Source organism: Epinephelus fuscoguttatus, linkage group LG18, assembly GCF_011397635.1.
Source record: "Epinephelus fuscoguttatus linkage group LG18, E.fuscoguttatus.final_Chr_v1".
Lineage (NCBI taxonomy): Eukaryota > Metazoa > Chordata > Actinopteri > Perciformes > Serranidae > Epinephelus > Epinephelus fuscoguttatus.
In genome coordinates this window covers 27755909-27776479 of record NC_064769.1, presented here as the reverse complement: position 1 = coordinate 27776479, position 20571 = coordinate 27755909, and the positions used below count along the sequence as shown (strand labels likewise).

The 20571-nt window shown below is 42.0% G+C and overlaps 1 protein-coding gene across 1 annotated transcript in view; it reads left to right on the top strand.

Moving 5' to 3' along the window:
• Nucleotides 1–11022: 11022 nt before the first annotated feature.
• The window catches only part of LOC125906000 (ephrin-A5b-like), a 93604-nt gene continuing 84055 nt past the window's right edge, over nt 11023–20571 (top strand). The window contains exon 1 of the mRNA XM_049604360.1: nt 11023–11948. Within this exon, the coding sequence (XP_049460317.1) occupies nt 11824–11948 (125 nt within the window). The 5' untranslated portion in view covers nt 11023–11823. The remainder of the gene's footprint in view (nt 11949–20571) is intronic.

Sequence of the window (20571 nt, the reverse complement as noted above, 5' to 3'; positions counted from 1 at the left end):
AAGGATGCTGAACTGCTGGAGATGGATCTCTTATAGCGCAAGGCACAGCTCAATCCAATTGCTAGATAAATGTTGGCATTATAGGTTTCTTTAAATTTTAACAATGCTGTGGTCAACCTGTGGTTATGTTTAGGCACCCAAAGCACTTGGTGATGGGAAAAGATCATGTTTTGGCTGAAAAGACCCAGTTTTGGTGGCACAATCACGGCGGAAAATGCCACAGACGTCTTGCTAAAAAACAGATAATTTTGGTGGCACAGTTACCGCTGGAAATTCTGCTAATATCTAGCTAAAAATAAAGAGTTTTGGTGGCACAATTTCCACTGGAAATGCTGCCAATATTTTGCTAAAAAAAAAAACCATCCAGTTTTGGTAACACAATCACTGCTGGAAATGCCATTGATGTCTGGCTAAATAACAGATTGTTTCAGTTTCACAATTGCAGCTGGAAATGCTGCTGATGTCTAACTAAAAAAACAGATGGTTTTGGTGTCACATAAGCAGCTGGAAATGTTGCCATGGCTTGCTAAAAAACAGACAGTATTAGTGGCAAAATCACCACTCAAAATGCCGCTGATGTCTAGCTATAAAACAGACAGTTTTAGTGACACAATTGTCGTTGTAAATGCCTAATGCTAATGCCTTGCTAAAATGACAGACAATTTTATTTGCACAATCACTGCTGGAAATGCTGCTGATGTCTAGCAAAAAGAACAGATGGTTTTGTTGGCAAAATTTAAGCTGGAAATGCACCTATGTCCAGCTAAAAACAGACCCTTTTCATGATACAATCACTACTGGAAATGCAGCTAATGTCTCGCTGAAAATAGCTGGTGTTGGTAGCAAAAATGCAGCTAAAAAAATGCAGCAGACGTCTGGCTGCACAATCTGGTGTCACAATCACCTCTGGAAATACTGCTGATGTCTAGCTTAAAAACAGGCCATTTTAGTTTCACAATCACCACTGGAAAACCTGCTAATATCTTACTAAAAATCAAACGCTTTTGTTGTTGGTCTCGAACAGTGGTCTGCAGCTTGGCAGCCATCTCGCCTTAGGTGTCACACCATCAACCATTCCCATTACCTCCTGGTGACAAAGTCAACTCATAAATGAAATGATGATATGATATGTACAGTATGAAATGTACAAATGTAATGTATCAGTGGTTTGCAGAAACATACAATGCCAACATTTTCTTCTATTAACTGGGCTGCACAATTAGCTGCTGGAGTCTGTGAGGAAAGGGTGGAGGCACACTATTGGCTAATGCCTCAAAGGGGGTGAAGAGCGTAAGTAAGGCACTTTGGGGGCACTTCAATCAACTATAGAGACACTATGGGGGACCAGGGGTGGCACTTTTGATCACACAGGGCACCGAAGGGTACTTTTGGTGTGACAATAAGGAAAAATGGGGCATGAAAATGTCCCATTATGACTGAGACGTAAACATTTATAAAAAGGCTACACAAAAAGGGGCACCTCACCCCACCAAGACCCTCTGTACACGCCACTGGTATAAATGCACAAATCTGGTGAGCCCCTCCCCCAACCAACATAGCTCACATTCCAGTGTCAGCAGCCCTCTGTTTGAATGACTTTAAGCAGGGCAGGCTCCACGGGTCACAGACATTACTTACCTACATGCAGGGAAACATTGCTATGAAAACACTGATGGAGAGAGGTTTTTCCTCCATAAAAACACACGAGGTGTGTGTGTGTGTGTGTGTGTGTGTGTGTGTGTGTATGTGTGTGTGTGTGTGCGCACGTGCCTGTGTGTGTGCCTACACCCGCTGTCAGGCTTTTGTGTGCAAGTGTGAGTTTGTGTATTTGTGTTTGCAGAGGTCATGTATACAAAAAGAGTTCAACCAGGTGCCACACACAGACCTACAAGTGCAGATTGGACAGGAATAACTCAGACCTCCCACGTCTTTCTGACTCCAAATCAGTCTGTCATCGTACATCTTCCTCACACCCCTCCTCTCTCAACCCCCTATTTCACCTTAATTTGTACACAGCAGCCAAAATCTCTTATAAGACGCTGTTCCTCTTAACATCTTCATCCTGTACGCTGTGCACAGGGCCAGCTGGGAAGGTTCACACTAGAGTTTTAGACAGAGCAGTGAAGAAGGAGAGACGGAGGAATAAACCGCTCCCTTGGGGGAGAGATAAACATTTACTTTTCCATGAGGAGACGGCGATAGCATTACGAGCAAGAGGAAAACGAGGGAGAGAGAAAAGAGCTGAAAGTAAACGGAAGTCAAATGGACAGTGAGAGTAGAAGAGATAGATAGAACATGAAGCGTGAAGCACATGACCTATAAATCTGTATTTAATGCACAATGTATTCCAACAATGGCCAACCTGCTGAGTTTTTTTGTTTAAAAAACTTTTCAAAACTAACAGAGAACATCTTGTAGAATATTAAGTGACCATAACCACTAGCAGGAATTAATCTGCAGTGCGGACCGGTTACCAGAACCCACTCTGGGCTTTGAGGAAGGAAGAATCGTTAAAAGCTTTAATTTGCTTTAAATTGAAAATTAAAAATAGCAGCCCAGTCTGATCTCCCACAGATTGCATTTGTAGGAAAATAATTGCAATGTTTGCATCTGATAAGCAGCAAAAACTCAGGCCTATAGAAACTTAATCAGAGCAGTTGTGACCTTACTTCATCTTTGACTCTTAGGTAGCTAGGTACACATATGCACATTGTGGCTGTTACAGGCTGTTTTCATGCACTGTTTGTATGTTTTCCTACAAAAAGTTCAAAAATTCATATGTATCCGACATACCGTAAAACTTCACTGAAATCAACAGGCCTATATTTGGGACACAATTTATCGCTCAGCAAAGGAAGCACAATCAAATTGTTTATTTAAACCAGAATATTACTTGTATAAATATTAGGCTTCAGATGATATATCAGTTATAAATCCTTCATTTGATAAAGCTCCGACAGACAGTGCATCCAAGAGAGAGTCAGAGAGTCAACCCCACCTTATCCTGTTAAAACAATACTCACAACTTGGATTAATTTTTATGAAAAGCCCTTTGGATTTTTTTCATCTGAGGACCTGTTAAAGGAATATAAATAATTTACTGGGTAATTGAGGAATGGACACATAATATGAGGTAGCCAACAACCTGGTTGTATACACCTGAAGAACTTCTGTAACAAAACAACAACAACAAAGGGGACTGGGTGTTAAATTGGGACTAGGCTTTTCACTGAAGTTTTACGGTAGTCTTGAGCTGGTAACTCATGGCTGTGATCACGTGACCAATCCATGGACACCAGAGACTGGGCTTTACCACAGTATGGTAAACATGTCCTGCCTCATGCTTCAAGTAGGTGTGATATTGCGACTTCCAAATAAGTTCAAAAATCGTCGCCCACAGACGCCATAACGGGAGATATGATGAACACACTCACTGTCTTTGGTTTAGCTTTACTCACTGTTTGATGACTCAGAGTGCTTCGGTTGGTTTTAGAGTTGACTGATTTGCAGGATGTATGGAGAGTTACAAGACTGTTGTGACTGTCACTCAAAAAATGAAAACAAAATCCCCAAACAAACATTCCCCAAATAATCAGGCCTTTACAAAAACAAAGTTCAAATCAACGGGGTATTAAATGACCTCACCAAACAATAAAAACGATGGTTAAAGACTGTAACCCTGCGGTGTCTTCCACACTCCACCCTCACTTCAGCACACCTGCCTTTAATTAAAGGTTCCCGAGATGCCAGGTCACATGGCGCATTAAAGTGACTCAAAAAACAACAGGAAACTAGGACTTGCCAGAAATGGCTCTACATGTTAGTTTTGGCACCTGATTTGAATTAAATTTTATTCATTTAGCAAAAATATGTATTTAGTTAAATATGTTTCATTTAATCTTTGGTAGCATTAGTCAACAATTACTAAAGACAGTTTTTTCCAGGTTTTGTAAATTAAATTTTTTAGGTCTTCCAAGCATTCTGAAAATGCCGCTTTTGCCATCTTTGTTGTGCACAGTTAACATGGTTGACACAATGCTGTTGTCGGCTATCTCAAGGTTATTCCCCTTTCAAACAGGCCTATGTATTCCTACAGTTAATAGTAGTCAGTATTAAATATTCTGTGAGGCCAGTTCAATAATGCTAATGTCATAAAATCCAAAAGTTATGTCAAAAGGTCGATGAATAAACCAAAAATCTGACATTAACACAGTATTTTGAATTCTGAGAAAAATATGTCAGGTTAAAGCAACAAAAATCAGCTTCTGCACACTGATAAATGTGTTGAATAAGTTAGTTTGGGGTCAGTTATTTCACATATGAAGTGACAAGAAGCCCTCATACAGTGTTTATGTACAGTACATTCAACAACCAATCTGAGGGACCAATAAAAACCATTAAAAAGACCCCAAAAACATATGAAACAAACTCGTGCAGGGACACTGGGGAAATATTTTAAGGCCCATTCAGGTCCCTGCTCCTTTGCAAACTTTTATTGGCAAAAATAATCTTAAGGTACGCAATACACTCTTAGTCTTCTGAGAAATACCTTTGGATGTATTACATTTTCAATCATGCTCCGTACTAACTTAATGTAGGTCTTTATACAAACGTGATAAAAGCTCTGTGGTACAATCTTGACAAAACTCAGATTTATCAACAAAATATAAACAGCTCCAGTGATCACAGCAGATATTTAACTTGTGTTAAGAAAGAGAAACAATTTATTTACTCCTCAGCACAAGATAGGAATATTGAAATGGATTTTTCTTTGCAGAGCCGAACGTGATTGCAGTGTGTTTACCAGCTGCTAATGGAAGAGGACTGAGAGGCTGTAATGCCTGTGTCACAACATAAACACTCAGTGGCACTTTGATGGTGCTTGTTTATTACAGATTGCATTCATAAACAACAGAGTAAAAAAAAAAAAAAATCAGAACAATCTGCAGCTATTGTCGCCTCGTCGCTGCCCTCACTCCGCTCGCCACAGAGCATGTGTGTGATTCAGAGTCCTGTGGGGACAAACAGTGTGTGATATATACTTCACATAGGGATTTCACTCCTCCATGTATGTGACAGTGGAATCATAAGGCCATGAGAAACATTAGGATGCAGCACAGTGCTGGCAGCCCCACTGACCCTAATTTATAATGACTCCATTGTCTTGGGGAACACAGACGTATATCAGGCGTAAATGAAGTAGGACAGGCACTTTAGCTGGGGAGATGAGGTGATTATAGCTCATGGATTAGTCTGCCTGGGTGAGGTGGATGATCAGCCTGACGTGCACGCACGCACACACACACACACACTCAAGCTCTCATGCACACACGCAAAACTCTCAGACCTGCGGATCTGTGCATACACATCCACGAATTTACAGGACACACAAGTGCATGCACGAACGCGCGCACATCCTCTCCACGCCACCCAAACAAACACAGTGTGAGGTGGATTTACTGTAAACAAAGCCCACAGGAAGATGATCGTGCTGCTGGCGAGTTTGGGTTCAGCTCACTCACCAGTGACTTGATAAATAGTGGCATGCAGCAGGTGCATGTCGCTGTGGTTTACATGTTGTTTTAGGCGGGTTCAGGCATGGACAGGTGTACAGAGGGGGGATTCAGACAGAGAGAATCCAGGCTTATCTCAGTAGGTCAGGCTTATTTTCAGGAAACTATCTTCATAAAGGAGGTTGAAATAAGTTACATTGGAAAATCATGCCTCCAGATGCGCATGGTCCGAGTTAGGTTAGTTTTCAGGCCTCACCTAAAACTGTGTCCAGTCTGTCAGATTGAAACACAGTGTTTTCTCCAAAGTTCCTCCCTGATGGCTTCTCTCCCTCCTGCTGCTGCTGCTGCTCTGTGAATGTGAGTCAGTTTGTCAAGTTTATCACATTTTGACATGAGCTGGACTTGTTGCACAACTCAGATCTGAGGTTAGTTCTTTTACAGACTTAAGTATCGACACAGTATTTCAGTCAAATACTGGGAGCCCAATTATCCACAGAGGTCTCCTCCTCTCCAAAACAAACGGACCCAGTGATTTACACCAATAGAAACACTGAATAAAGCCGTTTCATATTACAAATCTGTGTTTCTCTGACACAGTTTGGTATGTCAGAGATGGGCCACGAGCCCAGCACCTGTTAATGTGTGCACACACCTTTTTCTCTGATAACTTAAGATCCAGACGTTCATGAGGTTTTTACTGGAAGCCGAATTATCTGCAGAGGTCTCCTCCTCTCCAACACAAACAGAGCTGATGATATAAACCAGTAAAACCAGAGAACAAAGCAGTTTCCCACTAAAAAAAATAGTGTTTTTCCGATGCTCTCATCTCACAAGGGCTTCTTAGAACAGACATCGTTGCGAAAACGCGGAAAAATGCGGAAAACGCAAAAATGTGAATGGCCCTATTTAGAGTCAGTGCTCAGTTTGTCCACTCTGGGCTATACTGTAGAAACATGGCGATGCAACATGGCAATCTCCATAGATGAGGACCCGCTCCCTGTGTAGATATAAATGGCTCATTCTTAAGCTGCACGTTATGTGACGCACGTCAAGCACAGACTGGATGCGTTGTGCTGCAGCTCGTCAACAGACAACCATGCAAATCGATTACTACTTTTACTGAAATATCTGTACTTTCTCCGCCTCTGCATCAGCTTAAAATCATATGAGCCTGTAATTAAACTTCATTTCTCACCTGAAGAGCCGATCTGCAGAGCTATGACTCGCCAGGAAATGTCTTTTTGGCCATCGTCTTATATCTTATATCATCTAATGACGGGATTGTGGGTCGTTTAGCTCGGGATATTTATTAACCTCAAAAGCAAGTCTCTCCTCATCCATTGTTTGCCACACACAAGACAGAGCAACAGCTACAGAGTTCTCTTTATGCATCAATGGTGAGGAGAGGAGTCGAGCTGCCATAGGAGCGGAAGAAAAGAGCTGCTACGGGAGCTTGTATCTACCAGCAGAGAGCGAGTGGAGGGAATGCATTTAATTCCAGAGGCGGTGAGGCTGGAAATAGGACAGTGGTGTAAAGTGCCGCTGGGCAGCACATCCAGGGCGTCTTGCGGCCGCCAGTGTGGTGTTATACATTGAAAATCATGGAGGTGTATTTTTTGATGCGTGACGTTTGCCACCGGTGTGTTCTGGCCTTAAAGTAATAAAAACATAAGTCTTATTTTCAGGTGATTAAACACTAAAGAAAACATACTTATTATATTATATTCCATTTCTGCCAGTATATCCCTTTAAATCCTACACACTGGACCTTTAAATACACTGAAATTAAATATTAAAGCTAATATAAAACTGACCCATGGCTGTAGGCTCCTAGTGAGCCACATTTTCACCATGTGTTCTCCAAACAGACACCCTGACATCAGTTTATTAAAAACATAAAAGGGGTAATCTGGAGATATTTAAAGCATCACATGAAGACTGTTATGTCACCATATGATGGAGGACTTGTTTTATTTTCTTATATCAGACGCCAAAGCTGTTCAATGTCATAAAAAGTTGACTCTCGCATTTTGTTAGTTTTTGCTTTGATATATTACCCTTTACATGATATGTTTAATGTGTGCTGCTCTGTGGCCGTGAACATCACTGTTTTGTCTTAACATGCCAGTTTTGTTCCCTGTAAACTGATGTGATCAGTGCTTGTTGTCTCAAGTTGTTTCAAAGTCAGGAAATAAACCGTCAGCTCTCATTAGACCCTGTGAATCACTGTTTTCATATCAACAATGACTCAGACAAACCCAATGGGGAATACCTGCCCAGCAACAAACTGCAGACAGACAGTTATCTCACAATGTCATACATGACGATAAGATGCACATTTTAACTATGAAGGTCCTTGTTGGATACAAACCAGCTCTGAGGCAGGAGTGTGAACCGCTTAGCCTCGGGGCCACTCAGTCACAGGCAATAAAACATGTGATGTGATATATATAAAGCATTTGATGTAATATCTGCCCAGTGCCCTTTCTATTTCACTTCATTTTGCAGGTGATCACCCCAGAGCTTGTGTCCTGGTAAAATAAAAAACCTCATCATTTGAAAAAGTATCTCCACCCATCCACTTAAGTGTAGCTCTACAGCAGCTATTTCATTTGGTGCTCTGAGAAACCCAATAGCTTTGAAATACACACTGTGGCATCAGGGGCTAAACAGACGGGGAGGAACTCTGAACCAGGCGAGATGGAGTTCAACGAGCCTGTTCAGGTGGAATAAATCAGGCTGTTTGTGAACAGAAGCCGCAGTCTGAGCAGCGGCGGTGACTGTTCAGTGTCTGTAAAGTTTACAATCCTCCTGTTGAGCCCAGCGGCCCTCAGAGAAGCTCCCTCAGTGGTACTGTTGTTATGAGGAGGATTAGTTCAGCTACCAGACTGAAGTCTGTCTGTATCTGCACTGACTCACTAATGGACATTCTCCACTGGTGAAGTTTATGTAGTCTAAATACTTGAAAAAAAGTCCATCCAAACAGAGAAATAGTTCAAATGTTCTCATCTTTAATGTGCAGCCTACTGAATTATTGCACCAAAAAAAAAAAAAAAACACCCTGTGCATCCTCAGACAGCTCATGATGATTTTCCCATGACCACCACTACGTGGCGCACTGAGTCATGCGCCCAAACCACTGCACACTCACTGCAAGTCTACAGCCCTGCAACCTGAAGGAGGCACAGTTTAAAAAATGTCTGTGAGACAAATGTGTGGCCAATAAAAAATGCTTCAAAAATATGCAGATGAAATGAAAGCAATTTTTCTTTTGTGCTGACAATGACACATGTGGTTAGTGTGGTCACACAGGGCAGAATGGAAATTATGTTTTTTCCCCGAAACAAGTGAAAACTCTGCCAGCTGAGATACTTTCACTGGTTTGGAGCCAACGCTGCCAGTTAAAGAACTGTCATGAAACCAGTTGCGGCCTTTCTTGTGGCCAGACGGAGCACTGTCTGAGCTCTGCATTCACTGACAACACCATCAGTGTCAGTAAATTCATAAAGAAGGATTTAATTTGGATTGAAAACAGATGAAGTTTGGTTTTGGCGCATTTGAATAAAATCAGCTTTATGGGATTTTAACTGGACAATGTGAGAAAGTGAAACTGACAAATTGAGATCAAGTGAAAATAAAGTTTATCCGGTCAGAGCAGCTTGGTGTGCAGCATGTTTATGAAATGATCTGGGGTCTGTCTGCCCCGCCGGCCTGGGAAGCACAGATACCCCCCAGGAGGCGGAGGGAGCTTGTTTTTATAAACGAAACGCCCGTCATTCAAAATCCCAAGCCAATGAGACTGTGCGAAACTGTTGCCTACACTGCAAAAAATATCTGCAGCAACAAACAGCATGTGCATCAAGGCCGTATCTATGGAGTCATCACTGGGGACCCACCACCCCTCCCTCCTGAGACACGAACTTTTGTTTGGTTTGCATTTTTAATTTCTCAGCCTGAAAGTATAGAACAGAAGACATTGTCAACAATAATAAATTAAATCTTAAATTGCCCCCTGGGGACAAATAAAGTTTTTTGAATTGAATTGAATAAAGTCCCAAATGTCCTTCAACAAGCTGATGATAAATTCCTTATGTCTTCACACAAGTACTTTCTAATTAACAGCGGCTTAACTTGTCAAATTTGAAGGGCATATCAAACTACGCACGTTATTAATCATAAATAAACAAGTTCCAACCATCAAATTTGATCTGGTTTTGGACCTTGTCCACGTTTATATCCTCCTGAGACCCTGTGTCCTCATGGGACATCACATTTTGGGTTTACTTGACCTTATACTTCATTCCACTCAATTTACACCTGTTGTCCTTGTTCGTGGACACTTTTTGTGCCATCTAGTGGTAGTAAGAGCACAATACACTAATCCATGTAAAAACAAGATGGCAGCCATCAGTCTGCAGCTGATCCCGACACAAAAGTGCACAAGGTCCAAAACCTGATCACATTTTATGGTTGAAACTTGTTTATTTATGATTAATAATGTTTGATGTTTGTAATTTGATATCCTTCTTAGAACGTGTGTCCTCATATGAGGACATCACATTTTGGGTTTACTGGATCTAATCTCGTCCTTGTTCGTCGACACTTTCTTGTGCCATCTAGTGGTAGTAAGAGCACAATACACTAATCCATGTAAAAACAAGATGGCAGCCATCTCTGCTAAGTCAGTTTGCAGTCTAGAGCTGCATTTTCCTGACCAAAACCGGACAGACTCTGACAGACTTTCTGATTTTTAAGTCCGGACTTGACCTGAGCCTGATTTCTCTGCACGGTTTGTCGCCAGTTTTAAACTTTCCCAATGGCAAGTATTGTCTAGCGTCCTCCATTTTCATTAGTTCAGTCTGAATATTTACGCCTCCTGCCTGTAATGTAACTATTGGCCTGTGTTGCATTCAGGCGTTGTCATGTAAGTAACAAATTCCAGCACTTGAACAGGACATAGCACAACACAACAGCATGTCAAGTGTGCCGAACCTGAACCAAACCTGAGCAAAATTTCTGATTTGTTATCCGAACCCGTTCTGATGTGGCTCGTGTCAGATATCCACACTCTACTGCAGCTGAACCCAACATAATAATTATTATTTAATGCTATACAACATAGTTTGTTTATGATTACATGTGCTAGTGATTGTTTAGGACGCTGGTGCATGGTCGGTTGTTGTAGCGTAGCAATTTCTTTTTAGATTTATACTTAAAACGCCTCTTTCCAGGTGAATTTATCTGCTTTGACAAGATTTTCTGCCACCTGTGAGCTGAGCTGATTCATGCATATGTACAACACTTAATACACTTTATTCAATATGACCCAGAAGATTCAACAATCTCTGAGTCTAAACGCCTCAACTGCAAAGATGAGCATTTTTTACAGTGTGCCCCGGCTGGCACAGTAGGAGGGAGGAAGGGAGAGAGAGAGAGAGAGAGAGAGAGAGAGAGAGAGAGAGAGAGAGAGAGAGAGAGGGGGGGGGGTGTAGCAGGAGGGGGGGTTGGTCCGGGAGAGCATGGCCGCAGGAACCAGAGCGCTGCAGACTTGCTTTGGTTCCTCCACATTGATAACACCGCTTTCTCGTGCGCTCTCGGTGATGTGGCGGAGCAGCTCGTCAGGGGACGTTTAACCCGGAGAGTGTGCGCGTTTACGCAGAGGTTTGATTTACTGCGTGTGTTGCTGTTGTTGCTCGGCAGGGCAGCTGCGGGTTCAGCCGGAGCTGGAGCTGCTGGTTTCTTCTTTTTTGGCTTCTTGGTTGATTCGCAGCGAACAAGGAGGAGAGATCCGGAGCTGCTGGAGAGACTGCGCTTCTCTTCTCTTTCTCTTTATACTGTGGAACATTCATCCTCTGGTTTTTCTTTTTTTTTTAATCCACTGCGTACCTTCTCTTCTCTTCTCTTCTCTGTGGGAAATTCAAGACGAGTTGGAGAAACTGTTCGCTGCGCTGCGCGGAGTTGAGTCGGAGGAAGATTGTTCAGGCAGAAATATTGTGGATTTCCAGCGTCTCTTTACGACTTTAAGTAGAACTGGTTTTCATTAAAGCGAAGGAAGAGTGAGTGTTTGGTGCAAAGTAATTGATCGGACTGTCAAAACGCAGACTAAGCGAGAAACCGCTGTTTTACAACAAGAGATAAATATTGCTTTAGATGTGTTGTAAACACGGAGGACACACCGAGGCTGCATCTGTGAGGGAATAAAAAAGCGCAAAGTGGACTCTCCTCACAACATCTCACCACCAGAATCCTTAAACCTGAACCAGAGGAGGGACTGTAAGCCATTTATCTTCACCGGAGTTCCAGAGCAAATATGCCGCAGGTGGAAATGATCCTCTTCCTCATCCTCATCATTGTGATGTGTGTGTACGGCCAGGACCCGGCTTCTAAGGTGGTGTCCGACCGCTACGCCGTCTACTGGAACCGGACCAACCCCAAGTAAGTAACCCTACAGGAACGCACGGGCACACATGGGCTCCCTCCGTCCGCAGGAGGCGGCGGACTTCACCCTTGTCGTTACCCGGTTGAAGCTGCTCTCCAACCGCTTAACAGTAGTTGAACTGTGCTGTGTGTACACTCTGAGCTCCATTTATCACAAGTAATCCACTTGGAGAAGCGAAGCAAAACCTAATTTTATATATTTTATATTTTAAACTAACCGGTTTGTAGATTAATTTGTAACCATGCATATGGAGCTATAACATTTGCTTTGTATTACCACCATTATGAACTCTTCTGCACACACAAGGTTGAATTCAAGGTTCAACTGCTGTTTGTAAGCGCCACACGACTACAGCCTTTATTTGTTGCCTCCGCTGATGGACTGCTGAGATGATTCTAGTTTAATATTCCTCCATATCTGAATCATCTTTGTAATCAACTCCGCACACCGAGAATCATAAATCAAACCTGACAGAGGAACATGGCATTTTCACACAGGCTGTCCGCTATTACGCACCATTACGCGCAATTACGCATTTATGCTCAGTGTTTGCTGCACGTTCAGGTCGAAAATGAAATATATGAGGAGCGTTTTCAAGCGCCGGCAGAAACGCATTCAGCAGAGCTGCGCCGCTGCGTTGCAATAATGCTGAGTGGCTTCCAGTCTGCTGCCATCGATTAGGATTGACAGAATTGTTCTTGTGTGCCAAGTGGAGACTCATCCTGAGACTTTGGAGAGATTTTTCTCAGTTGTGAGTTTATTGTGCTATTGCTGCTCTACTTAGAAAGTCCTGATGAAGTGTATTTTGTTGTGTTTTTGCAGTTAAAAACTAAAATTTCCCCCCCAAGAGTCTTTTTATATGAACCCAGTTCTACTAGCTGAAATACTAAAATGACATTTCTCTTCCTAAACTCCCTCCTGAGTGTGTCAGGCCACCATCCTTGGTGACTCAGTGCCTCACTCTTGGCACTTGAGCACATAGTGATATAATGAGTGTGTGTAACTTTGTTTCAGTTGGACAGGAATACTTTCACCACGCTCTGGTATTAGCTGGCTACAGTTTCGGCATGAGTCAAGAAAAAGAGAAAAGAAATTTATATCAGCATTTGCTCAGGGACGAGAAACTTGTCTGTTGGGCTTCAGAGGAGTTGAACTGACAGGATGGTATTGATACAAATGCAAATGAGATGGTGGTGACATCAAAGGCTGATGGAGTTCCTGCTCCTCTAACAGACAGATACATATCTGAGTCTGTTAACAGCTTTCTGTCCCACTCACAGGCGGCAGGTTCTTCTGTTTTTTTCCCTCTTGGCATTCAAGCAGTTCCCAGTTCCCAAGTCTGGTTTCTTGGTTGCCATGCTCCCCCATCCAAGTGTCCCCCCCTCCGCCTCCTCTGCCCCCCTCCTGGCCCACGCTGGGGCAGACAATAAGGGGGTACACAGGGGTATTTCAGCTGCGGCCAAGGCACAGCGTGGTGCTTGGTCTTGTGAGAGATCCACACATGCTGAGGTCACACACGTGGTAGTAACCAGGCGAGTTGCGGGTTAAGCAGCACAGAGGGGACCGTTGTCAGGGTCAAAACCGGGGCAGTACCGCCGGCCATGGGGCCCGTTGACGGCCCCGGCACGGCACCCCGCCTGGGCTTTGTCTCCCCAGAATGGAGGCTAAATAAATGAGTAACTCTAAATGACTGTCTCCTTTTCTCATTCATGACTTTAATCTAAACCTGACCCCGGCTGTATAATATAAGAGAGGGCCGTGCTCAAAGCCTGGGGGCCTCCTGACCTGCAGCAGAACCTAACAGTATTCCATGCAAGCTCTCGGGCCCCGGATCCCTGCTGTTTAATGTAACCATACTCGGTATTGGAGCCCTGGGAACCTGCTGCGGTACAGTCCCAACTTCCAGATGAGCTTTCTTACCCCCCTCTTCTGTCTTCTCTGCTGCATATTTGACCAAAGTGGGGAAAAATGGCATCCGGAGCAGCAGTCCATACTCAGCCATTCATGAAATCCCCTACAGGAGCTCTGGAATTGAAATGGGAAGTGAGTCGTGAAAAATGGAAATGCGATGACATTTTCATGTTTTTCTATTGTTTCAAAAGGGGCTGAAGGGAACCCTTTTTTTTATGTAATTTAGATAAACATGCGTCCATGTTTGCTGTGCTTTCATCTCAGGGAAACATCTTCCTGCGCTGCTGATGCTTGTTGCTGATTAGGCTCAGATGAGCAGGACTCTGAGCGGCGGAGGAGGAGGGATTTACAGCCCTGAGGATGGCTCAGCTTCGCCTGGAGTTTGAAAAGCTTCCACGGTGACAGCGAGTAGCTGGGCTTGTATAAGCTACTTAATGAAATTAAATGAAACTCCAGTATCGGGGAGCCTTGTTAGAAAGAAACTGCTGAGACACAATTGATGTAATGACTCTTAGTTGTTTTCTCAATGCCAGATCCCCCCAAAAAGAACCATAAGGGCTTCAGATAATTGTGCCATTTTGGTTTTCATCAGTCAAATGTAATTCACTCTGTGCGGAGTCTGCAGTGCAACATTCTGCACTGTTCGGTCTACTCACAGTCAGTCCATTAGTGTAAGTGTGCACATAGTTGCTATGCAGGTTTGCTAAGTCTAGGAATGCTCCTGATTTAGATGTAATCCTAAAAAATGTGCAAAGAGTACGTTGCAAAAACACTGCTGTGACTCCTTTTAGCTGCAGACCCAGAATGGTTTCAGATATTGTCCTGATGAGTGATGTGCAGCGGCCGCACTACAAGGTATGAATCTCAAAGCACTTGGTACCACTTTCTAATGAGACGTTCTTTATGAAAGTTGTTGCAAATGGATTCATTAATGTTTATAAATGATTTATTCATGTGTATTGATCAGTAAGAAGCCATTTGTCATATAAATTTATGTGCAACAAAGCAGACCCCCTCCAAAGGTCTGTTCCCCCTCCCATCTACTGCTGCTCTAAAAACAATTTATAAACTACTTACTGACATTTACAACTGCAGATTTGATGTATCATTGTAGTGAAATAATCCTTTTTAAATGACTTACGGGTGTTATAAGTACACATCTGATGGCTTATTGGAAAGTGAGAAACTTATTGATAAGTGGAAATGTTGATATTTGACTGAATATTCTGCAAAAAACAAACATACTTGTAGTTTGGTGAGGTTTTATTGTGATTATGAAGAGTAACGTGTAACTGCTGTTATATTGACAAGGATAAGTTGTAACAAATACAATGATTAATTGATTAGTTGTCAACTATTAAATTAATCGCCAACTAATTTGACAACTGATTAATCGGTTTGAGTAATCTTTAAGAAAAATGTCAAAAAATTCCGATTCCAGTTTCTTAAATTTGAATATTTTCTGGTTTCTTTACTCTGCTATGACAGTAAGCTGAATATCTTTAGGTTGTGGACAAAAAAAGACATTTGAGGACGTTATTTTGAACTTTGGGAAACACTGATTGGCATTTTTCACCATTTTATAGATCAAACTAAACGATTAATTGAGAAAATGATCGATAGATTAATCGACAGGGGATCTACAGAGCATTAATAACAGATTTATTAACATTATTAAACAGTAGTGATGATTTATAAACCGGCGATTTATAAAGTATGGTAAGTAGGAAGTTGTAAATGTTAAGAAGTTGCAGATAAATGGATTTAAGTAAGAATAAAATCCTTATTTATAGCTTATTAAAGATCAGTAGTTGTTAACAAACTGTGTACTAACCACTAGTTAAAATTAATAAACCCTTTATAGTGTGTCTTATTAGATCAGATAAAAGTGATCCTTTTTGTGTGATCAAAAAAATCATTTTAACACATGTCTCAACCACTAATAAAGTAATTAGTTACAGCTTATGAAGCCTGTGTTCTTTACAAGCATGTGGCACCGAGACAAAAACCTCCCAATGAAGACGACAAATCAAAACCTGGAAAATAAAAACTGTAGCCGTCCGCGGTGGAAAAGCTCATGTAAGAAAAATGAGCCACAGATGTTCCTTGTCAGCTTCGCCGTCTGTGTCGGCAACCAAATGATGGAATAAAGTGTATGAGTGGGGTATTTACTGCTGCTCTGACAAGGAGCTATTAGCGAATTCCCTGCTCACCAGCTATTTAGCTGCTTCATTAAAACCCACCCGGGTCCATATGGTCCGCACGCAGGCGTTACCGCGGCCCAAGGTGTTTATTTGTTGCTGATAGGTGGGATCAACGGAGAATCAGGGCCGAGTTCCGTCCCTAATCTCCCAAGCTGTTTGTGTCTCCGACGCCATGGAAACTGATACCCCTCGTCATCAAAGCACCTCATTGGGTGGGACTAAGGACCTGACAGCTGGGGGAGAGAGGGATTCCAGTATTCGGGGAGAGCACTGTCACCCCAGGGGTTTCCTTTAATCCCTGATAATGCCCATCTAAAGCTTCACCCAGCAGATGCAACATATCTTTCCATAAGACAATCAAAGAATGGCTTCAGTGGCCTGTTTTCATGTGAGATATAAGTGTGGTTATTGACTTAAAAGACCTCTGTGATGATTCAAACTGTCTTCTGGCTCTCAGTTACTGGACATACTGGATTGTTTTTAGTTGAGGCAATACCTCAGTAATGGGAGCAAGCTCCTGGGTTCGACACTTGCGCACATTTGTTCTCACAGCAGAATGACCTCCGCTATTTGCTTTTCTTACTCCGCTCTCTTTTTAATCTCCACTTAAAGAAACAATACTCCATTTTTCACTTGGTGGCGAGCTGATGTTGTGATAGTTTCCCAGTGGCATTGTGAGTTGCCCCATTCGCATTGTTCCCAGTGTTTACCCTCGCTTTCCCCTCTCAGCCTTTTCCCGGCTCCCTGCTGCTCGGTTCCGCTTGGATTAAAAGACGGACACAAAAAGGCAACCACGTCCAAATATTGACTGGGTCTCAGGACCGCAGCCCTCTCCCAGCGCCGGCACAGAGTGCCTGAAAGGCCGCCATTGTTCCGCTCGTACTCAGCGGCCCATAGCCAGCTTTTAGCTGTGCAGAGAGACAGACTGAGAGAAGGAGGAGACGGGAGAGGTGGTTGTGGAGAGTGTGCATATGTTATCTGAGGTGGGGCAGGGGGATTATAACAGGAGGGACAATACAGGCGCAGGGGTGAGAGAAACTTCCTCATAAGAGGCCAGAGGCTACAACAGGGGAACAGTGTCCAGGCCGTGGAGTCACGGGGTGGGGTCAGAATGAATGTTTCCACCCTGAGGAAGTGTCAATCTCAAAAGGCATCAAAGGAAGCTGACTGGATGTGATTTCCTGCAGAGAGGGTTCAGAAACTATCAATAAACGGAGGATGAGAGGCTTCTTATCTGAGGTTTACCTTCCATTTTATTACAAAGTGCAGGAGCATTAAGCCTCCTCACAGCACTTCAGTCTCTCGGCGCTTGAAATGAAAGAGCGTCACATCACAGATGGAAATCTCCCTCATTCACTTTCTCATAACATGTCAGTATCCTACCACTCAGCGTACTTTAATCAGTTGCACCTTACAGAATGTACTTATTAAGACTGAGCTCTATACACTTAGCTTTCTGCAGAGGGGGAGCAGTTGTCCCGTGGAGACGCCCGTCATTCCCCATGCTCTCTACGACCCTGCCTGCAGAGAGAAGCTGCCCCAGCCCTCCCTTTACGCTCTGACTAATAAGGCGAGGCCCTCGGGCTGCCAGGCTGTGATTGACAGGAAGTAGTGATGAGAGGTTACTAATAAGTGTGGTTGCTTTATTAGTTTAGGGCGATGTTTCTCTTAAGTTCTGGCACGGCAAATGGTTCAATCACTGTGTTGCAAGTTGGTGCATTTTCTTTCGCAATTTTTTTTTTGTTATTCATCACAGAATTCCCATCTGAAAGTATTTTATTCTGTTTTTGAGCCCACAAATTCTTGTTTTCTAAAGTAACAGCATCAAATCAGCCAGTACTTCAACCAGATTGCAATAGAAGTCGACTTGTTTCAAGAATTTCCTTGAACTGAGTTTGTGTATTGTGGAAGAAGACAGGATAATTTACATCACTGAACTGGAATAAAAAAAAATCTCACTTGAATTTGGAGAATTTGATTCGATGTAGCAGGGAAATAGCTGATCCAGAATGATTCTCTCACCAAGTCTCCAACAGGCCTGAGAATAAACTTATTTCAAGAATTTTCCAGAACTGACTGTCAGTATGTTGAAAGAAGAAATAATACAGCAAATCAAAGCAGTAGAATCAAGAAAAATCACTTTAATCTAGAAATGTTTGCTTACAATATGTGAAAACTACTAGTGAAGCAAAACTACTCATTTCTAATAGATAAGGACAAACATTTCTAGAAAATTCTTGTAAGAAGAGAGAATAAGGTAAATTGCTGCCATTGAATTGAGACAAATCACGATTGAATCTAGAAAATTCTACTTAAAGTGAAAATATCGGCCCTTGCAGCACAGAATCTTCAACCTGTTTTGAATACAAGTCAGCTTGTTTCAAGAGTTTTCCAGAACTGTTAGTATCTTGAAAGAAGAAAGAATATGGCAGATTTAGATTCTAAAATCGAAAAGTTTGCTTAAAATGTGGGAAAAAATCTACCACTGAGGCAGTAATGATAGTTTCAGCCAGGTTTCAACACAGTTCAACTTGTTTCAAGAACTTTCCAGAACTGTGTGTCAGTATCCTGAAAGAAGAAAGAATAAGGCAAATCACAGCTCTAGAAGCAAGAAAAAATCACACTTTAATCAAGAATTTTTTTTATTAAAATATGTAAAAAAGAATCTACAAGTGAAGCAAGATTCACATTCTTCTTTCCAAAATAAGTCAACTTGACACATGAATTTTCGAGAAAGGATTGTCAGTATCATGAAAGAAGACAGAAGAAGGTAAATTGCTGCACTAGAATCAAGACAAATCACACTTGAATCTGCAAAATTTTACTCATAAGTGAAAATCTTCAACCTGTTTTGAATACAACAACTTGTTTCAGTGGTTTTCCAGAACTGTTAGTATCTTGAAAGAAGAAAGAATATGGCAGATTACAGCTCTAGAATCACAAAAAAATCTAATTTTAATGTAAAAGGAAAAAACAGAAGTCAACATGTCACAAGAATTTTCAAGAGAGCATTGTCAGTATCTTGAAAGACAGAAGGTTGCTGCGCTAGAATCAAGATGAATCACTTGAATCTGGAAAATTTTACTCATAAGTGAAAATATCTACTAATGCAGCACAAATCTTCAACCTGTTTTGAAAACAAATCAACTTGTTTCAAGGGTTTTCCAGAACTGCTAGTATCTTGAAAGAAGAAAGAATATGGCAGATTACAGCTTTAGAATCAAGAGACAAAAATCACAATTTAGACTACAGGGCTAGAATCAAGAAAAATCACACTTAAATCAAGAATTTCTAACTTAAAATATGTCAAAAAAAAATCTACCAGTGAAGCGAGATTCCAGTCGAAGTCAACTTGTCACAAGATTTTTCTAGACATAATTGTATCTTGAAAGAAGGTAGAAGGTAAATTGCTGCACTAGAATGAAGACGACTCACGCTTGAATTTGAAAAAAAATATACTCAGTGAAAATTTCTGCCCATGCAGCACAAAATCTTCAACCTGTTTTGAATACAAGACAACTTGTTTCAATAATTTTCTGGATTCTTTTGATCTAGGAAATGGAAAACAAAACTCTTGTCAGCCAGTTTTTGGCACAAATCACTTTGTTTCAGGGGTTTTCTAGAACTGAGTGTCAGTACCTTGAAAGAAGACAGAATAAGGTCAATGGCAGTACTTTGATCAAGAAACCTGGAAGAAAATCAGTCAGCAGTATGATTATTTCAACCTGTTTTCAATACAGTAATAAATGTTCAGTGTTAAGATTTTTTTCTAGAATTGATCCACTTGTTATTGTCTTTAAGCAGGGAAACTGTCTCTTGAGCTAGAAAACCTGCTACATGTTGCCAGGTTGACATAATCTTTCTCTACCCGTAGATTTTTTCACTTGTTTGAGAAAAACAAAAAACTTTTAAGACAAAACAACTTGATAATATTCATTGTGTCCACATCAGATACTGTGTGAGTTTGGCATCCTGTGTTTGATATGCGCGGCAGTCAATGGATTAGCGGGGGACTCTTCAGGCCTAATCTCACAGTCTCACTCCGCTGCACAGAGGTTCACTTTTCTGCCGTTTTAATCTTAGTGGGGCTTTTTTTTCCTGTGCACGCTGTTTAAATGTGAGTGGTGAAATGGCATCCCCTGTGTCTTTGTAGGCACCGGTGAGGGTATTAGCAAAGAGGCTCTAAGGGGCTTAAGAGGTCAGCCCTCCCTTTGTGCGGAGACACAAAACACTTCCTGTGGGACCCTTCACCCCTCTCTGTTCTCCCCTCAGAAAGCCAGGCCCTGCCTGACCATTCACATTAATCAGCCTTAGCTCCTAATGACTGCAGTAAAGCTTCGAAAAACCGCTACGAAAAAGGTCCTAAAGAGCCACTAAGCTGCTAACAGACAGGGCAAGGCTGCTGCTGTTTGTAGGGCATCACACAGTATCAAAGACTGCAGGGTGGGTGCTTGGCCGCGCTACAGTCCCTTTATAGTTGCCTCAACACCCCAAAGTGATCAAA